This window comes from Glycine max, chromosome 5 (assembly GCF_000004515.6).
Source record: "Glycine max cultivar Williams 82 chromosome 5, Glycine_max_v4.0, whole genome shotgun sequence".
NCBI classification, from domain to species: Eukaryota; Viridiplantae; Streptophyta; class Magnoliopsida; order Fabales; family Fabaceae; genus Glycine; species Glycine max.
Genome location: NC_038241.2, coordinates 38,630,353 through 38,650,988, shown reverse-complemented (window position 1 = coordinate 38,650,988; position 20,636 = coordinate 38,630,353). Strand labels below are relative to the sequence as shown.

At 30.7% G+C, this 20,636-nt stretch overlaps 2 protein-coding genes across 2 annotated transcripts; both read right to left on the bottom strand.

Moving 5' to 3' along the window:
- Window positions 1-1,723: 1,723 nt before the first annotated feature.
- Window positions 1,724-6,958, bottom strand: LOC100810070 (membrane-anchored ubiquitin-fold protein 3-like). The gene is given in 4 exon segments (NM_001253166.1): window positions 1,724-2,038; window positions 4,041-4,211; window positions 6,469-6,684; window positions 6,802-6,958. Coding segments are annotated over 3 exon segments (357 nt in total). The 5' UTR covers window positions 6,599-6,684; window positions 6,802-6,958; the 3' UTR covers window positions 1,724-1,982.
- A 10,523-nt stretch (window positions 6,959-17,481) lies between these two features.
- SWEET11 (sugar efflux transporter SWEET11) lies at window positions 17,482-20,022 on the bottom strand. The gene is made up of 6 exons (NM_001254378.2): window positions 19,882-20,022; window positions 19,406-19,442; window positions 19,056-19,269; window positions 18,759-18,920; window positions 18,508-18,627; window positions 17,482-18,082 (listed from the first exon to the last, which is right to left on the bottom strand). The coding sequence occupies exons 1-6, from the start codon at window positions 19,925-19,927 to the stop codon at window positions 17,888-17,890; spliced, it is 774 nt and encodes a 257-aa protein (NP_001241307.1). The 5' UTR covers window positions 19,928-20,022; the 3' UTR covers window positions 17,482-17,887.
- Between the last annotated feature and the right edge of the window lie 614 nt (window positions 20,023-20,636).

Here is a 20,636-nt window from a genome sequence, read left to right as displayed (position 1 = left end):
ATTCTTGTGAATGTTAGATTCATGAAAAAGATTTTTAAAACATGCATATCAAATAGGAGTTTAAAATTCTCAATTTATAATTCATGCAAAACTTAAAAGAATCCCTCTACTTACCAAACGCCCCCAAAAATCTATCAATCAAAATATTATATTCTTTGCTAAAATTAGAACATATCAACAAGATAATGAAAATGATGTAAAATAAATTAAGAGATTAAGAGATACATTATAATTATACCTAATCTAATATTTTTGTTTGGTGAATATCTAATCTAATATTTTAGATTTGATTTAAAGGTAATGCAAGATATTAAGATATAAAATTGTGTATAAATATGTTATTAATGTTAAAGTATAGTGTAAAGAAATTTCATAAGAAACGGAAAATAATCATCAAAATTATATATTATTATTATTGAGTCCCCTTATATATATATATATATATTTATATATTTATATTTGAGCTAAAAAAATTTCTTTTGTGATAAGTGTTAAGGATAATCTCACAAACACCTTGGATTTAGGAATTTTCTCAAGTTCCTCAATAAAACTACAACTCAAGGTTGCTTGACTATAACAAGCTAAAATAGATTTAAGTTGTCATCTCATTATTTTCCGTTAATTTTTTTTTATTTCCAAGTTTTAAATTTATTTTTAAAAATAATATAACTAAATACATGTCTTGACTGATGAAAATCAAACATATGTAAAATTAAATATTAAATATTTTATTTTATAATTAAAAAATAATTAATAACTCTTAATTAATGATACATGGAAAATAATGTTATAAAATTAATTAAACAAAATAATTGTTACAATGATTGATTATTTTATCTTTAAATGAGGTCATATTCAACTCCACAGAAACTAAAATTATAAATTTAAAATTATAGAAGAATTAAAATTATAATTTAATTTTTTATTTCATTTACAACATGCGACTTTGGGAAAAAAAAGTCCTAATTTATGAAAGTCGTATTTTTTGTTTTGATAAAAGTTGTGTTTATAAAGCTGTAATTCTTAACGCCATTTCTTTTAATAATATGTTTGTTATCCAATATTATATATATTAACAAATCAAACAGATGTAAAGGAATATAACTTGATAATTTATGAAGGGGTGATTCTATCGCATTATTCACTAAAAGCACCCAAAAGAATTATCTTCCGTATTTTGTGAATGCTTTTGTCAGCCTATAAAATTGATGTTAACTTGTTATGAATATTAAAAAAGTTCTTATTAAAAAGAAAGTATATATTTCACAAGAATCTTTTCATGTTACTATACTTAACATTAGCTCCAAAGACTAACAATGTTTAATAAAATCATTTTGCTGAAAAGCATATTGAAATACGTAATGATAATTACATAAATTCACATAATTGAATGACAACAAGGAAATTGCTCATTATTTTGAACAGTTTAATTTTTGAAAAAGTTGTCTTTTGGGGTCACGTAACTTCGATAAAACTTTTTTGGATCATGCAAATTAATCTCCACATGCCCGAAGCTCGTGTGGCTGATATTTTCTTGGCTTTTAACTTATAATTGTGCCTTCCTAGTTCACATTTCCATCAGGTTCATAGAGAGATTCATTCCGAGGTTTTTAGTTGAAATACGTTCAACCAGGAAACAGTGTTTTTCGTGAATTATCCATGTCAATGGCATCATAAACTGAATGAGAAAGTGAACACAACTCAAGAGATATCACGCACGTCATTGCAAATGCAAATGCAAAACGACAACTTGATGCACAACAGTAGCAATCAATGGTTACAATGTGTCATCAACCCTGTAGACCTTGTAATAAAAGAATGACAGCATCTTCGGAAGTCACCATTAACACAAACTTTTCTATAAGTATATAATTGCTCGTATACGTACTTTACACGGGAATGTTGAAATAGGGGTTTGTTCAGGCAGATGATTTCTACAGTTCATGAGTGATTGATGTATAAGGATACGCATCCAACTCACTTCACAATATGGAACAAGAACAGACAACCTTCTTGGGCGAATCATCGACCTTCTTATCTGTTTAGGCAAAAGAGAAATGCAAATCATCAAACTGTATTGTTTATTCAACTTTCAAGTCAAAGGTACAGAATGTCTGGTGCACAAATATGAAAAGAAAATAGTTTTCAAAGCTGGTAATGTCAAATATGCTTCATGTTTGATGGACGACTCCTTCACCCGCACTGTAACCTAGGTATCTCCTCCAGCAATTATTATTTTGTCATATTACCCTCGGTAAAAAAAATTGATTCATGCTAACTAAAGTTAGTTAGCTAACCATATTTAATTGCGTCAATCTCAATTAAAAACTAAATTTTTTCCCAACTTATTCTTCATTGGAACTTGGTGTCATAAATAAAAATGAGTAATTGGAACTAAAACTGCAATTAAATGAAAGGTATTTTAGAGATAATAACATTAAATGAAGTAAAGTTAGTGTCTTTACCAGAAAATGAAGAATTGGCTCTCCAAGAAAAGTATATTCATATTTTTAAAACAACCTACTGAACTTTACATTTTTTAAATGATAGTGAGCCTAGGAAAAAATACTAAGAAATTATGTTTTAATATTTTATATTATATTTTACACTGACTTTTCTAAATGTTTTAAAAAATTATAATACCAGTGTATCTAACTGTATGGAAATATTAGATCAAATATTCAAGCCAATGAAAAAAAAAATCTTTTAATTGGACATGTAATGAGCAGAGTAGTGTTAAACATGTGTTGTAAAGGTCTTAGAGGGGTGTGAGGTGAAAACATGTCCAATACTCTTAACATCTCAAGCAAGAGTGTTCGTGCTCAACACTTTACCTTCCCCATACGAAGCAATGGAGTAATGGTAAGCTACATTGATATTTGGCTTGACAATCAAACCAATAAACTGCAACTATTATTCAGAAGAAGATATAGGTGGTTATGGATGACAAACTACACAGCCTATAAAGCAATACAATAACCATTTATAATTTATACATACAGGCCCGTGCCACACATAAAAAGGAATATAACACTGAAGGACATCAGATCTCCCTTTCATATGTTTCTTGTCATACATTACTAGCATTATAATTTTTGAACCAAAATTATGAACCATACCCTTTTCCTTTACCACATGAACCAACCAGGGGAAAATCATTCTCACAAAAACACAATAATTCATTTCTAGTTTAGTATTTTTAGCACTGATTATACAACTTGAGTCTAGGCAACTTGTGTAGACTAAATATAATAAATAACACGCCATATGTTAAAGTATTGTCGAAATCTTTGTTCCACACATTTATTTTACATTTGAAACGAATAAATGTCATATTACTTATTAGGCTTTTGGTTTTCAATTTTCAATAATATTTATTCAACTACTCAAAGCAATGGAATCATATAATATGATGTACAAAAAATTATTGAAAGACCAGTTGTTTTTTGGGTATATTTTTCATTTTTTTATTCAATCAAACTTTTTAATCAAATAAATGCCTAATGCCAAATTACAATGCATATAAGGTTCATGAATAGATTGAAATTATTTAGCCTATTATTATTGTTTTTTTTTTTTAATCTTTTAGGACATATAATGTGATCATTTTATGCTAATTTACAATTTTCACTAACTTGATTTATTATGGTTTTATCTTAAGTTTATTATTAAATATGTTGCATAAAATTAAAAATATATAACTCTCCCCTATTTGACCAGTTTAGTTATAGTTTTCAAAAATTAATCTCTAATGGGAAAAGCTGGCTACCCTAATTAATCTACATTCTACAAGTGTCCCTCCATTCTACCTCATTTATTTCACTTACAAGAGACCGAAATGTTCCAAAAGGGTTCTTAAATCACTACATGATATTAGCAAGCCAATATGTCATCATGCAGATCCAACTGCAAACTCGTGGAAGTTGGTTCTGACATGAGCTCTACTTAATTTTTCATACCAAGTAAATAATAGTTAACTTAAAATAAATCTAACTAAAAATCATATATATTCCCCGTAGCAAGAAGTCCATGGAACTTACCAGCTTTAGTTTTTGATAGAGATGGCTGTACAACAACATGCATTATTATAACACCCCCTGCAGTCTCACCAAACGGTACTTTACATTGACCAACAGTCTTATTGTTTTCCAAGATTTTACCAGAGCTAATCAATTTCACTTCATTAGCTGACTTTGGCACGACAGTTTTACCTACACAAGGGAGAAAGTGCAACAGATAAAATGATAGAACAAGAAAGAACCTATGCCATACCCTATCTTCAATAAGTCGTAGAAAAGGACCCAAAGCAACCATAACAATTAACAAGTTGACTGGATTGATAGAGGAATAAGATAATAAAGGCTATCATATGTAACAGCCCATACCTTAATTAGAATGATAATGTTTAATCACCCGTTTTTAGTTTATAAATGTCAATTGAGCAGCTGAAGAGCCCAATTTTCCGTTGCAAAGAGTTTGACCACAACTTTCTAATGTAATTTTATTTAATGTTATCATCAGTATTTTACAAATAATTATAATTTGGTCAATGACCTTCAATTATATCAAAGTAACTGGAAAAATAAATAAGATTCTAAAATGATCAAAAGATTAATTCATGTTGGCTGTCATTCCTTTTGATCAACTAAGCATCTCCCAATCATTTTATAATTTCACAATAAGGTTTACACAGAAATAAGGGGAAAAGCACATATTGGATTTGTTCACAGAAGTCAGAAGGGTTCAAAGATATATATGTAAATTGTTGGAATATTTGGGTTCTCATTGTTATAGGAGACTTTAATATATTAGGAGTCTAGTTGGGTTGGACTTGTACTAGTTGTACAACTGTATGTTTTAAATCTTTAAGTCATTGATTATCAATATAAATAGCAGTCAATGTTTTACATCATACGCACATTTTCATTATATGTGAAATGTTATTTCTTTTACACCTTTTTCAAATAATTTCAACATGGTATGACATTGGTATCATCCTTCAAGATCAATTCCATCACAATCTCTGTTGCCGAGTTTCAAAAAACCTGGAACTCCTTTTGTTTGGTCCTCCTCTCCCATATGAACTTTGTCCAGTGACTATCAACTTCTGTTTGTTAGAGCACCAACTACAACTACCACAATCTAGTTTCCCGTACTACTTATGGTTGTGTTCACTTTTCTGGTGTGCCTTTTCTTCTTTCCCACCAATGTGAGATCTAGTTCACCTTCATGGCCTCCATTCAACAAACTAACAGCAACATTTTAATCAGACAGTGCCAATCCAATAGAACTTTCCCAAAACCTTGCAGTGGCCCACCCACACGTAGAAGTATCTACAGCGGCCTCAGTCTCATGTCCCACTAGATGGTAGTGCATCCCAATCAACCTTCACGGCTTTACTGGTGACCAGTCCAGATTTCCATGCCTCAACTTTTCAGGCCAGTTGCTAGCCTTGGATGCTGGTTTAAGCCACTCCTCTAAAACAGTTGGCTGTGCTATGCAAAGATCCCATCTGTATTTGGATCTGGTTACCCTATTTGGGTTGTTGGCTTCTTCTTACATCATGGAATACTATATTCTTGCCTTTGGCTTTAATCCTCTCAATTTGATTCCAACTTGTTCTATTTGCATGGATAAGCTTATTCCATATTTCAACATAATATAAATATATAACTTCTAGAGTTATAATTGATTTCAGCAATGCAAGAGATTTTGTGACAAAAATCTGGTAATATCAATCTTGACATATGCTATGCAACTGATAACCAAGTCCTTAACTGCTATTAATATGTGAGCAAGGAAGGTATTTAAATGTCTGTGCTTCATCACAATGAGGATAACAGAATGACAATAGCAGTCCAGTAATATTTTACTCTATTTAGGAAATATTTAGGCAAACCAAGATCTGCATGCCTGTATGAATGAAAATTCAGGTGAAAATCTCATGTCCTCATTATTCAGTCTTCACGCTCCAATAAACCAACATTCAAGTTCATGAAATTAACACAGAAATGACAACAGAAAAAAGCAACTCTGCAACTTCGATAATAATAATACTATTTTTCAGTTATGAACCTATGACTACAACAGTGTGATCTATGCTCCTCTATAAATATGCAGGCCAAACATTAAAAGGGGGCTTCACTTGGCTTGGGTTATTCAATTCAGATTTTACTTGACACAACACAACCACGGTCTCACCAATATATCACAGTTTCAACTTTCAATGATAGCAACAAATTCGGAACTCACCAATTTCTAGCATGAAAAAATTGGATAACATGTTTCCCAGAACCATCAAAGATCAAACAATCCGCAGCTATAATTGAACTCGCTAAACCAAACTAGCAATTTAAACTTATCAACTTATCAAAATCAAAACCAAAGGAATGCGTAAACAAAAGTAACAAAACAATTGTGATGAAGAATAATTGAAATCAATATGGAGGTAAGTGAAGAGAGAGAGACCTTTGGGCCAATCGGAGACAATCCTTTGCTTAAGCATATCGACGGTGGCGGCGGAGGAGTACCTGAAGGGTCCGATATCGGAACCATCGTACAACCTAAATTTGATGTCCACCAAATCCTCTTCCGGCATTTTGAATTGACCTCTTCTTCCTCTTGTTCTCTTCTCCTATGGCTTCCCAATCCTTACCCTAATCCTAACCCTTCCTTCCTCGATTCCTAAAATTCCAATCGAGAATTTGATTTGATTCCGTGATTATTAGACACTAAATCGAATCTTCAAAGATCTGTAATTCGACGATCTATTATAGCTATGAAAGAGAAATTGAACACTACCTCAGTTTGATCAGAGTGAAACCATTCCGACTTTTGACTTTATTCGATACCTCTGTGCAGTCACCTTTTCCTTCCTTCTGCTGTTTCTGTTGGTGAACGCTGAACTCAACAACAACGCAAACATTCAATAAATTAAAACATTTTTTTTAAAAAAAAATAATAAGGGGAACAAGCATAGTTGGAAAACCCTTTATTGATCCAATGGAGACATTGGATTATTGGTCCAAGTGGTGTGTTAGTATTTGATTTACTTTCATCTGATTTATATTAAAAAAATTAAAATATTATATATATATATATATATATATAAAAATTATATATAATAATATAATTAATATTATTTAATTAAAAAAAATTCATCTATAATTTTATATTTCAAAATTTAAAATAACAGTATCAAAGTTAATAACACGAGTAAAGTGTATTAATAATAAAAAGAGTGTAAACAGTAACTAACAAAATTAAAACATAAACTCACTTTTCAATAAATAAAATGGGTGAAAAATTTAGTTTTTCAATAAACAAAAAGTGTGAATAAACTTTTTATACTTCCATTATTGTTGTTTTGTGCTATCCCATTATTTTTTTAACGCACACAACCTGATCCGGATTTTTAAAATCGGTCAGGTAATCGAATTTCCACAAAATTAGTTAGATCATTTCATACATGAATGGTCCAATAATGAAATCAGTTCGATTATATCACCGAGTTCTCGTTGGATCTATTTGACTAACCAGATCGAACGGGGTTTTACAAGGTAAATTACTAAATTCAATTTAACAAATACCTACTGCACTCACCATTTCTACCCCGACACAGTTTCTATGATGGTGTGGATTTGGGTTTATTCTGGCCCAAGAATAAGCTTTTGTTGACTTGAATTGGGCTCGATATCGTTAAATTGATCCTGGACTGGACCAAAAGTAAGCCTCCCATAATTTTCTTCCTTCAGTTAATTAATTATTATAATTATTCCTTCAAGACTGAAATTAGCATTCCTGTTATATGCTTCTAAGAGTTTGGTGCAACTTAATTAAAAATGCTGATACAGTGATACTTTTATGTTATATCGTCAGTTATATTATTTCTACCAAAAGAAATCGTAAAATATTCATTACGGGCTTTTGATCGTTTTAATTTAATCTTTGTCTCAAATATCTCCAATTAAAACTGGCAAGCTCTTGTCATTGCATGAATATAAATATGATATGATGTGGTCTACTCACTGCCACATGTGCATCTGACTCACTAGAAATGTGTCCTTACCTTTTGATGCAGGCCACATGTCAGCCATGCTGTCACTGTGTATGCTATAAGCGTGCACACATATGAGTATCTTGTATAGAATCATTTTGGTTGTCATAGTCTTATTTATAAAACGGCAGAAAAATATGTAACAAAGGAAATGGAATAAGAGCCACATATGCAATTGAATTCTTATTTCAATAGCAAATTCGAAAGCCATCAATCATGCATACTTTTCTTTCAACTTATTAATATTATTGTTCTTTATTATAGATTATATATACTGGTCATGAAGACTTGATTCCGGTGTAATTGGTACATTCCATTAATGTATTTCCAATGACATGTTGTACATTGATGGATATATAGTAGATGCTCGAATGTCAAATCAGATGCATCTTGATCTGACATTAAGTTTGATGCGAAAGTGGTCAATGAACGTGAAGACAAATTATTCCAAAAGAGATTAAAATATCTGCTGCTCATTTATGACGTAAGTTGTCAAGGATGCATAGCTTTTTTCTTTTTTCTTGTAAAAGAGTCCCTTATATATATATATATTCTAGGCTTTTGCTCGGTTGTCTGTGGTAGTAACTGCATCATAAGAAGTTGATTGACATAGAATAGATTTTATCGTATGATGTAGCCTAGCTTATCATACTTGCATACCACAAGATCATAAGTAGAGAAAGTAAAGAGAAGGCTTATACATATGATTGAATGTTACATAATGAAAATACCTATGTATCAGTGTTCGTTTTTGGTGTTGAAGTTGATGTTACAAAAACCTTTAAGTCTGCATGAATATAGCGACTTGCTGATGCTACCATTGTTTCAAAAGAATATTTAATGTTTGTTTTGGAAAACTAGATTGACCATTACGTACAGTTGGTTAAAGTAGAGGAGTTTTATATTAATACCTTTTTCAAATACGGGAAAGCTTATTGTGATAGCTGAGAAATTGGTTTGTCAATACTCAGCAGCAATCATCTCCTAACTTTGTCATATGATTACAAGGATTCTACTGGCTGTCATTGGGGTTATGAAATAACTAAATTTCCATTTTTATTGATTTTGTAATGGCTGATATTTCGGGCAAAAAAATATATGGTCACGGTGTATTCAGCAATCAGCTAGCAATTGTACACCAGATTTTATAATGGGTTAGAAACTTAAGAGTACCCTTTTGAATTTTAAGAAATGTCTTATCACTATTAAAAAAATGCACTCTGGACCCAGATGGACTTATGAGTGTACATACTCTAATTTGACAAATTAAAACTAAGCTAAACACCTTGTATCTGTACGGTGACAGTTTTCAAACAAATATGCAATTAATAGTACTATTATCTAACCTTACTTCTATGCACACTGGTAGATCACTAGATATTTACTATCACGGCAGTTCTCCACGTGATTAGATTTTGAGTAGAGGCTACTTCATTTAAGGCTAGTTTTTTTTTTTTTCTTCTCCTTTGAGACACCTCAATTCTACCAAGTAACCCAGTCAGTGTCAATGGCACAAAAGAATAATTGTACAAACCTACCTCACAAGTAGTTTTTATCCGGTTGTAATTATTTAATTAGTTCTTAAACGTCAAATAATCTATATGCCAAAGAATGTTCACCAACAGCGAGATTTTAGGCTAGCTATGGCATGTCACATAAATGATACTTGCACGAGGGCAACTCTAAGTAGCGGCAATCAAAAGACCAGCTTTACAGAGGGAGTGCTTTTGATCAATCTGCAAGCTGAAACTGCTCCATTTGTTCACTGATTCTGCTGTTCAAATATTATTCCAGGGATACAAGACAGGAATTAATGAAAATGAATCTGTTGTTTTCACCTTTCTAAATTTAGTTTTGGGGGGTTGCTTTTTGAACGGGGGAAAGGTGCAGAAGAGAGGTCGGATATGTTTTCTATTCTAAGATGACTACATACGTGTTTTAGTATTGCATGTGTTTGCATAAGCTTTAATTTCCCGGTCAAACCACACATATTCATCACTGATTTAACGTGAATGCTTTGCCTTTGCCGACAATAGGTGGGTGGAACGTGGAAGCCAAGTTTAACAAGGCATGCGACTTGTAACAGATGTCTCGACCATACGGAGTATGAACCATCTTTAAAATTTGAAATGAAAAATGGTGTATTTCTACAATAATTTGATACAATTTTGTTTTACATGCAACAAGATTTAATTAATTATAAAATTACGAAATTTAATTAATTTAGTTGATATTTTCTTTGTCTTAAAATAATTATCATCTTAAATTATTTTACAGAAATAGAAAAGTAATAAATAAATAATAATCTTATAAAACTAATCTTATATCACTGATAATCTATTTATAGATTTTATAATTTTTCATTAATATACAAGAAATATAAGTGTAAAGAAATAATTAATGTTATGAGTATGGATCAATTTTTAGAATAATTTTAAAAGAATTATTCTTTATCTTAATTATTTCTTTTTTTAAAATCTAATGATTAATATTAACCATCGTTAGATTAAGAAAATGAATGATAAAAATAAAAAAATAATATTTTAAAATTATTATTGGAGTAAGTTAATCTCTAATGATAATTATTTTGAGATATTTTTTATTTTTTACACAATAATTATAACGAGAGAAAGAGAATCAATTTGTTTTAAGTATATATTTAAAATTGATTCTAACATTAATGAATTCTTATCCTTTTTAAAATATTTTCATTTAAGATGATCACAAAATAATCTTTAATTTATAGTAATTTAAATAAGCATTAAGAAATGGGGGGTGGGGGAGAGAGGGGGCGGGGCGGGGTTGACTATGGTCTCACTAGGTCACCCCTCCATTCATCTCATGTAATTATGAATTTTTTGATCAACTTTCGTGAAATTTTATGAATTTTTTAACGTTTATAACAATCTCTCTTTCGTAGAGACATGGTATACATAATGATATTCTTCTTTATAATTTATTATAATATTTTAAATATTTATTACTTGTATCATTGTATGTGTTATATATATTCTTCGTTTGCGATTTATTATAATATTTTTAAATATTTATCACATCTGTGTTATATTTTTCTTTACGATTTATTATACAATCTTTGATGTTAATTGTCATATTCTTCTTTACGGTTTAATATAAAATGTTTGATGTTAATTGTGGTACTGAATGAAATGTGAAAAAGGAATATGAATGACAATTTTTATATAATTTGGAAAGGAAATAATTTAATGTGCATCAATATAATATTCTTAGCATATCATTCTCATACTCACCTCTTATATTTTATCCTATTTTATTTAATCTAGTCACCACACTAGTCCAATAACATATAGTGTAATTATAACTATTCATTAAAAATTAATAAGATTGTCATAAAACATATTTAAATATATAAAAACTTAAAATTATAAAAAAAAAATTAATTAGTTTTCTATCAATTGATGTAACTACACTTTATACTCTAAAGTATATATACCTCTCTCACTTTAAATGAGTCAAATTTATGGGTGGGTGGATAATTAATTATTTTCCTACTAACTCAAAGGAAATTCAAATCACAAAGTGTTGATTAACATTTATATTATGCTATAAACTTGAAGTCTTTATTTTTTTAATGTAAAGATACATGTTTTTATTTGAATAGTTATATATTAACATTCATATATTACAAACATCTAATTCACACTCCTATTTTCTCTATATCTCTTTCTAGTAAATTATATGACCTATCATACTTATATTTTTGTATTTTTTTTTCTCTTTCAAGGTATCTAGTAGCACGAGTGTCTATTCATCTTTATTTTTTATACTATATTTTTGCTTAACACACTATCTGTTCTTTTTTCTTGCATCTTAGTGATTTTTTCCCTCATTTATTTGAATTATATATATATGAGAATAATCATTCTCATCCTTTAGATTGAAATAAAATACTAAGATTAAAATATTTTAAATTTAAATTAAAGTTTCATTCAATTATAAAATCTCTATAAATTTACCAAACAAAAAATCAAATATTTTAAATATTTAATTTACGTCAAGATCTTCACCATACTTACTAACATCATGATCGCTGTCATAATCATTGTTGTCACCAACATGAATATCATTACTGTCACTATTACCATTGTGTGATTGTCGTCATGACCACTGTCATCACTATCAACATGATTACTATTGTCGCTATCGCCAACGAAGGCAATGACGATTATATTGATGATGGTGACGGTGATTATGAGGGTGGTGGTTGAGGTGATGGTGATGATTGTGATAACAATCTTAATTAAATATTTAAAAATTTTAATTTTTTGTTTGGAAAATATTATAAAAATTTTATGATTAAATAAAATTTTAATTTAAATTTAAAATATTTTAATATTTATCTTTTATCTCATTCTCACGTAAGAGAATCATTCTTATAATCATTCTTGAATGATATGTTTTTCACGTAGGAAAACTTTCTTATCAAAAATAAATTATTGGTGTTGTTGGGGCTTCTTTTTTTGTTTTTTGTTTTCTCATGATGGAAAGGGGGACAAAGGGATGAGGGAGAGTAATATTGCTCACACATCTATACCCGTTCTTTTTGCAGAAACTTTTTTCATGCATGTAATAATCTACATTAAAGGGTGTACCCAAAAAATGTTTACTTACATAAAAGATGTGGACCGTATAATTTAGATCTATATATTTTGAATAATGAAGCAAAAGAATTTATGTGAGGTCCACTGCATAGGGGAAGTTTTAGGCCAAAGGGTACATCATTTTTTTATTTCACTAAACTCCATCAATTTTAGTCGAACTGAATCCACTAGTAAAGAATCTCTCCTTTATTTACATAGAAAGTTTGGCTTAAATTTCGCAACGTGTAGAGTGACTTTATATTTGTGTCTGGATTTTCACATTCAGTTAACCAAAAATTGAAAATGATTGCAATGGTAGTAACCCACCACAGCTTCTCTTGGGTGAGAACTCAGAAAGCATTATAAAGGCGGGGGTTCAATGATAACCCTAACAATTAACATTGTAAAACAAACTTTACGAACCGCGTCAAGTAGTTTTTTAGGATTTGATTCGTACAATGACACGGAAAAAGTAATTTTAATTATTCTACCTTTTCCAAATAAAATCAAAATTTTAAAATGTTTCTTTTAAAATAAAATTAATTACTTTTGTAATTTCGGACGCTACCTTTGCTAGGTAACATGCTTTGTTTGGTAGTTTTTTTTTTTTTTTAAATGGAGATTTGGTAGCTTATTAAATAATATAATTTTAAGTAATATATAAGTTAGACTATTATTAGTTAATCTTTATGCAATGGGTAGGAGAACTACAAATAATCATGCGTAAATTGTATAACGACGTCAGTCGAACAAACAATTTGAAGAGCCTTGAAAACCATATTATTGGAGCCATTTCATATTTGATTATTGATTATTTATACACATTTTACTCCTGATAAACTGGTAAACTATAAATTAACTAGTGATATAATTGACATCAAATTATCTTATCAGCACTATTTAAAAAAAAATAGTCCCATTTCTGTTAGATTTTATCTTTATTTAATTAACAAAAAAAAAATTTACATATTTATTTGTTTTGGGGGGGACGGGTGTTGGGACAAGGAAGTTTGTTAAAGTTTTCAATTAAGACTTAACAACTTAAGGAAGGTTCGAAATTTTGAAAAAGTCTAATTGTATATTAGTCATGAAGGATCAACGTTGATTAGTACTACATGACAGTACTAGGACCAAATCTTAAATAGTTTGCTTGATACCATAGAACATTTAATGTCGAGGATATTGAAGAAAATAAGATTTCAATAATAGATTAGTATTATGTGATCGAGCGCATGAGACACAATCGTTCAAGTGACACAATCGAGCACATATATCTTCTTTGTCAGATAGATTCATGCGAGTGAGGGTGAACCAGCACAGCAAAGTAGGAACATAAAATCTCTAATGGGTCATGTGGCAAATAATGATAGGGTTAAATGGAACACGTATTAAGATGAGTTTCCGGCCACCGTAACTGAACTGATTGAAACGTTTAAACAGGGAAAAGAGAAAATTAAAGAGAAGAAAAGGTAGGGAGAGTAAGATATGATTGAATTAAAGTGTATGAGCTAAGCAAGGTCCACCACAAAGTTGATGCATGACACATGGTACAGGTCCAGTCACTTAAAAATCAAAATAGCCAAAACCAAATCATATACATAATCTAGGACGGTATTATGGGGCAATCATTGACTAATACATAAGAGGTTAGCCACTAGATATTAATAAAATTTGAAAAGCAATAATAATAAATTGGCGCCCCATGCTCATGTAATGAACGACGATCGATCATTTCATTGACGTTAATTAGGATAAATTTAAAACATGATAAAGCAATAGAAGAAGACATGGCTTGATGGTTGACAAATACTATAATGGGGTTTGAGGGCTTTTAAAAGATACTCAACAAGTGGTGTATTGCATCACCCTTATCTATGCATGGTGGCGCATCAGCTTGAAGGATTGAGCACGGGAACAAGCCAACCAAGTGTTGTGCATGGCAAGGTTATCTTTCAACACAATCATATGCAACTTTTAGAGCAACACCTTCCCTCACTTATTTGCGTAAAGCCTTCAAATGCTTATCTTGAGACGCATAGTCATCAACATCCTTTGGTGCATTATCTCTCTCTCTCCCTCTCTCTTTGGCCCATTCTTTCGTTTCACGTTTAGTTAGTGCATTTTCCTCTGCCTACCGTTTCCCTTTAATTGAGTTTATCCCCCCCACTCCCGAAATTGAAAAAATAATTAATTGAATTAATCATTTGAAATAAATCCTTCGTAATTTTCATCCCAAGACATAACAGAACGCGACATTTTATTAAAAGCATACATGAATTAACGACACATATAGACAAAAGGCTCAAGCTTTTCCTACAGAGAAATTGACACAAAGCAAGTTTTAAAAAAGAAAATGCAAATTCCAACTTTGTCTTCTTTAAATTTCCTCCCCCTATATGTCTTTTAATTTTGAGACGATCAGTGTGTCTACCTTGCAAGGGAGGTTACCACGAAAACATGAAGTGGTGGGGCAATATAAATCAGCGTGTTTTAATGTCATCTGATACAAAATATCAGATTCCCTAGGAGAATTAAACATTTTTTCCATATAAAAAAATCTTTGGACACCTTATAAATGTAGACACCTAAAGAGAAATAAGAAGAGGAGAAAAAAAAAGTGGATAACATAATATAACGTAATAAAAAAAAGAGAGAGAAAAAAGATGAGAAATACAAATACGGTATCTATATTTACAAGGTGAGGTGGGACAGGAGTGAGGAAGTCTGTGTGTCAGCATGCAATCAGAGATTTCAGTCCTATATAAATCCATTGAGTGATGATTTTCCAACCCAGTTTTTTTTTTTTGCTTAATTATCTCTACCTATTTTACTAAAATTAAAAAAGAAATAGAAAATTAGAAGTTAAAAAAAATTAAGAGTAGGTGATAGTTATTAGGAGAAGTAACAAAAAATTTAAAACTAACAAAGATAAAATAATATAATGAAATATATATACAACAAATGAGAATATTTGTTTTATTATTAGTATAAATTAAGTCATCCACGACAATGCTATCTGCCACTATGTTTAAGATATAGAACCAATGTGCTGGTTGAGTATCTATTGTTGGAACAAAATCTTATATAGGATCAAGTCGATATACAATTGATTTTAAAAAAATTATAGGATCAACACGTTTGTATCTTCGTAAAAAAAAAGGTGATAAAATGTAATAATGTGTGATTATTTGTAAGACCTATTTAATATAATTTATAAAATTGTTGGGTAAAGTTCTTAAATTACAAAAGTTGATAGATATGAATGAAGTGTAATGGTAAAACTAATCTAAAAATAATATTATTAAACTCCGGTCAATTATCAATTCAATCAAGATATTGGGTCATGGATCAACCTAACAAGTCACTAATTAATTTATATAACTTGATTTATATTAAAAAAAATTCTAACAAGTTTATAACTATAAACTTGTACATTTAAAATTTAAAATTTAATAAAATTTAATATATTTAGGAATATAATTATGAATTTGTTTAAAATATTAATTTTAGTACACAACATATTTTTTCAGAATTCAGTATACATAACCTTAATTTCAAATTAAAAATATATTATTATCATCTATTTATTAAAATTATCATTGTTATACATTTCTATATATAATATAATACACACACAAATTAATCAATAGAAAATTAAAAATGACAACAATTTTATTATCATCTCAAACTCTATACTGTTATGTTTGGTAAAAATATTAAGTAAATTTATAAATAACATATATGAATTAAATTTTTTGATATGAGTGATGTGATTCCACTGTAACAAAAAAAATTCATGATTCACTAAGTCAATTGGGTCATTGATTCAAAGCTGAGTTATGTTGAGTCAAACTCGTTGGTATCCGAGTCATGTGCATATCCAATAATTGTGGCTTGGATTGATTAAATTTTCAAATTTTAAACTAATAAATCAACCTGATTGGTTCGAGTGGAGTCGAATGATAACACTTTCTAAAAATGTTAAAATAAGTTAATGAGCCACGAATATTTGTTGGTGTAAAAAAATGAGAATTCTAAAAAAAGTGCAACAATGATATGCCCATGCACTTAATTAACCTCAGATCCGTACAGTTGCTCAAACCCTCAAATCACTATCCGGAACAGTTACTATATATTCCAGAGAGAACAAACTCGTAGTTAGTTAATCGGTAACACGAGACAATAGTGAAAAAAAAGGGGAAAAGTTTTATTTTTTTAATACTAAAATGCAAAGTTGTGGAAGGTGCATGCAAGCAAAGGAAGACAAATAGATATGCATCGATTCCCTTGGCCACGAGCAATTCACTTTTATGTTTCATCAAGAGCACTTTTTTTGTATGTTTTGACTTTGTCCTATATATCTTAGGTTTATACTTTGAGCAAACGCTCCTAAGTAAATTTTAATTAATTAGGAATCAATATAGTTTTGGCGTTCTAATCCGTAGGTTTTGGAATTTCTAATTATTGGAATTTCTTTATTTTAACACTTTCCTTTTAAGATTGAATCGGATCGAGCACGATTAGATTAGTATCCTATAATCATAATGTCCGGCGTTTCTGTCCTTAACTTGGAACAATATTGTCAAGATATACAAAGTTTTTAATAAACTTTTAAGAGGGCTTATCTGCCCCCTTACATGACACATGAAAAGCAAAGTGGCCCCACTTCTCATCGCTTTAATCACTTATGATAAACATTTAATTATATATGATTTGACAATTACCAATACAATTTGATCACATACTTAGGATAATGATGGAGAATTAAATTGCAAACATAAATAATTAAATAGTAAAGGCACCAAATTACTAAAGTAATTCATTTTCATTACCCGAACATTAATTACGAATACAAGGGAAAAGTGAATTGAAATGAGTTTGACTGGGGGATACACCGAGAGAAGAGAATATACTACGTTACACGTAGTAGTACAATATGAGAGTGATATGGGCCAAATTAAGAGAGACTAAGTGTTGTGGCCAACAGTTACATCTACCCGAACAGGCAAATTAAAACCACACCTTTACATTAATCGAACTAAATTAACACTTATACCAAATACTACTTACTATTCTTGCATTGTAGATATGAGTGATATTAGATGTGACCTCACTCAGTAAAGTAATTGAAGTTTAGGTTATTCCCTTTTTTTAACTTTTCTTGTCATTGATCCCTTGTTTCTCCACATTCATATAATCTCAATGGTGATATTCAAACTTTGCCAACAGCACCAGCAGTAGCTGCGTGATTCGGTTCCATTGTTCCCATCTTCCCAACGTCAATGATGTGGCCATTCAATTCTTGAGCCTTCACTGGCTCCTCTAGTGCCACTGGGGTGGCGTTTCTGTACATCAAATACATCCCCATCTGAATTATGCCGAAGACAAACCCAAGTGTGTTTGGAAGCTGCATCGTCCAAATGTAAACATTAATTAATTAATTAATCTTTTTTCAATCAAACTTTATATATATATACCCTCTTTATCCAAAAAGAAAAGAAGAATCATTTTAAATTGTCCTACGCATAAAAGTTGTTATGATCAAATAATCATGCACTTAGAAATATGGGGTGTACATATTGCACTTGGATTTATTCATGGGAACCCCGCATCAATGGAGCACGCAAACATTTAATTTTGTAGCATTATTGATTCGACGTTATCACATATAAAGCAAAATGAAAAACTAAAGGGATTTCCCAAAAAAGGAACGGACAAAGTAAGCTAGACACGCATGCACCTTTAAGAATAATAGTAATACAATAATTAATAGTTCAGAGGTAAAAGAATTAATGAATTTGTACGTAGGTAGGAGTATAGCATTGAACTTACAGCAACGTAATAATCCCTGAGGAGAAGGCCATAGAAGAACCACATAACAGCATTGATGGTTAAAAACATTGACAAAGTAAATGGCATGTATTCCACGCTCCTCGTCTTTATGACACGCCTCTGCACGTATTGATCATAAAAATTCAATTAATCATTGTCTCAACCAAACTACCACAAAAGAATAAAATTGAATTTTATACTCCAAATTTTATAAAAAAAAAATGATTAATTAGGTTTTGTAAAATTCTTACAATAATGAAGAGAGGCGCAGCAAAGACACTGATGTTGAAAACAAGGCAAATCCATCCTATGATAGCAAGACGCTTTGCTCCCTTTGACAGGTAGAGAGTTGATAGAAGCATGGCTCCAAACCCAAACACATTCAGTAAGAGAAGAAGCTTGATGGTTGTAAGCTGTGATCCCAGCCAAGACAAAAAATTAATAAATATTACCATACATCGAAAGGTTTAATTTCAGTTTAATTTAAAAGTTAATAACAAGAAAATAGATTAAGAAAACTATAAAGGAGGGTTATATAAGATAAATACCCTAGGCTTCCTTGGGGCATAAAGTAGGAAGATTGCAAGGTAAATTGACTCCACAACAATTCCAAATGTGTTAATGGTAATGAGAAGGAGGGCAGCTTCCCTTTTGACGAAAGCATAGTAAATCCAAAGCATTGCACTGAACAGTGCAACAACATAAGGAAGTGACTGGAACCCTTCAGTGGATTTCTTCTTGTAGATTTGGTAAAAGGTTGGCCTACACACGCAGATATTTATATATTCATGAAATTAGCCTTCTTAAAGGAAGTGACTGGAACCCTTCAGTGGATTTCTTACTACAGAGTATATATATATATATAAGAAACCAAAAATAATAATTATAATTCACTTACAATGGAGCAAGGAACACTCCAAAGGAGATGATGTTGCCTGTAAAAAAAACAAATTAACAGCAAAAAGAAACATCCATCAGCTTGTGATCAAATGTTATAACATGATTTTCTCATTTAACACTATATGATATAATTATATTTATTAAAAAGCGTACATATGAATAAATTAAGTATATTGCTATATCCAATATAAGTTCCTAACTGCATTAAAGGCCATGCAATATGCATGATCTACCTATTGCTGTAGTAACAAAAAATAAAAGTGGAAGTTTGACGTCAACTTTAAGGATTAATTGGCGAGGATGCACAAAATGATAGGAACATCATACCAAACTAGATGAATTAAGAAAGAGGTTAATGATGATGATGATGAATAATGTAGCCTGATATGGAGATGGAAATGGATTATACTGAACAAAATTAAAAAAAAAAAAAAAAAAAAAAACTAGATGACTGTAGGTAGCTAGTATTAGTACCCATAACGCCGAAGACAAAAGCCCAAGACTCGCGATGCATGGTCATGTTTTGAAGAATCTAATAGAACTTTTAGAGTAGTGCTCCCTAGATTTGTGTCACTCTCACCCTCAGTTGAAGTTCTCTCTCTCTCTAAATCCCATGAATCGATATGCATATAGTGCAAAGGATATTTATAGGGGGAAAAAGTATGGAGAGCTGGGTCAACTTGCAAATTAAACGGGAATGCGATCCATCAATTTAGCTGTAACGCACTTTCCAGTTGTGCCTCCTAAACGGCATTTGCTTTAACTATATATCCAAACACCTTTCTTACCCTATTACCCTCTCTAACCTCATTTGTATAAATCTCTTGTACACACACGGGGTAAATAATTTAAGATAGTACTATTACTGGTACATACACAAATTCCCATTGCCCACCATGGCTCTTTCTGATGTGTCACCCACCAAGTGGCTTAAAGCCTTCCAACTCATATATACTTTAATTTGGAACCTGGGTCTGGTTTCATATACTTGAGTTGAATTACCTAAGGGGCTCAGGGTGTGTGAGTGTGTGAGTCCTCTATTTGATAGAACTTTACCATACAAAATGTTACCGTGGTAAGTGGTAACCCCCAATATATCACCATCTTTGGCATTATTTGCATTATGCTTGCGGGTCCACCTTGCGAACTATAGTAGTTAGCGACTGGCAAATGAATTTGCGCTACTCTTTATGTGATAATAAACGTGTTTCTCTTTCTTTTTTCTTTTT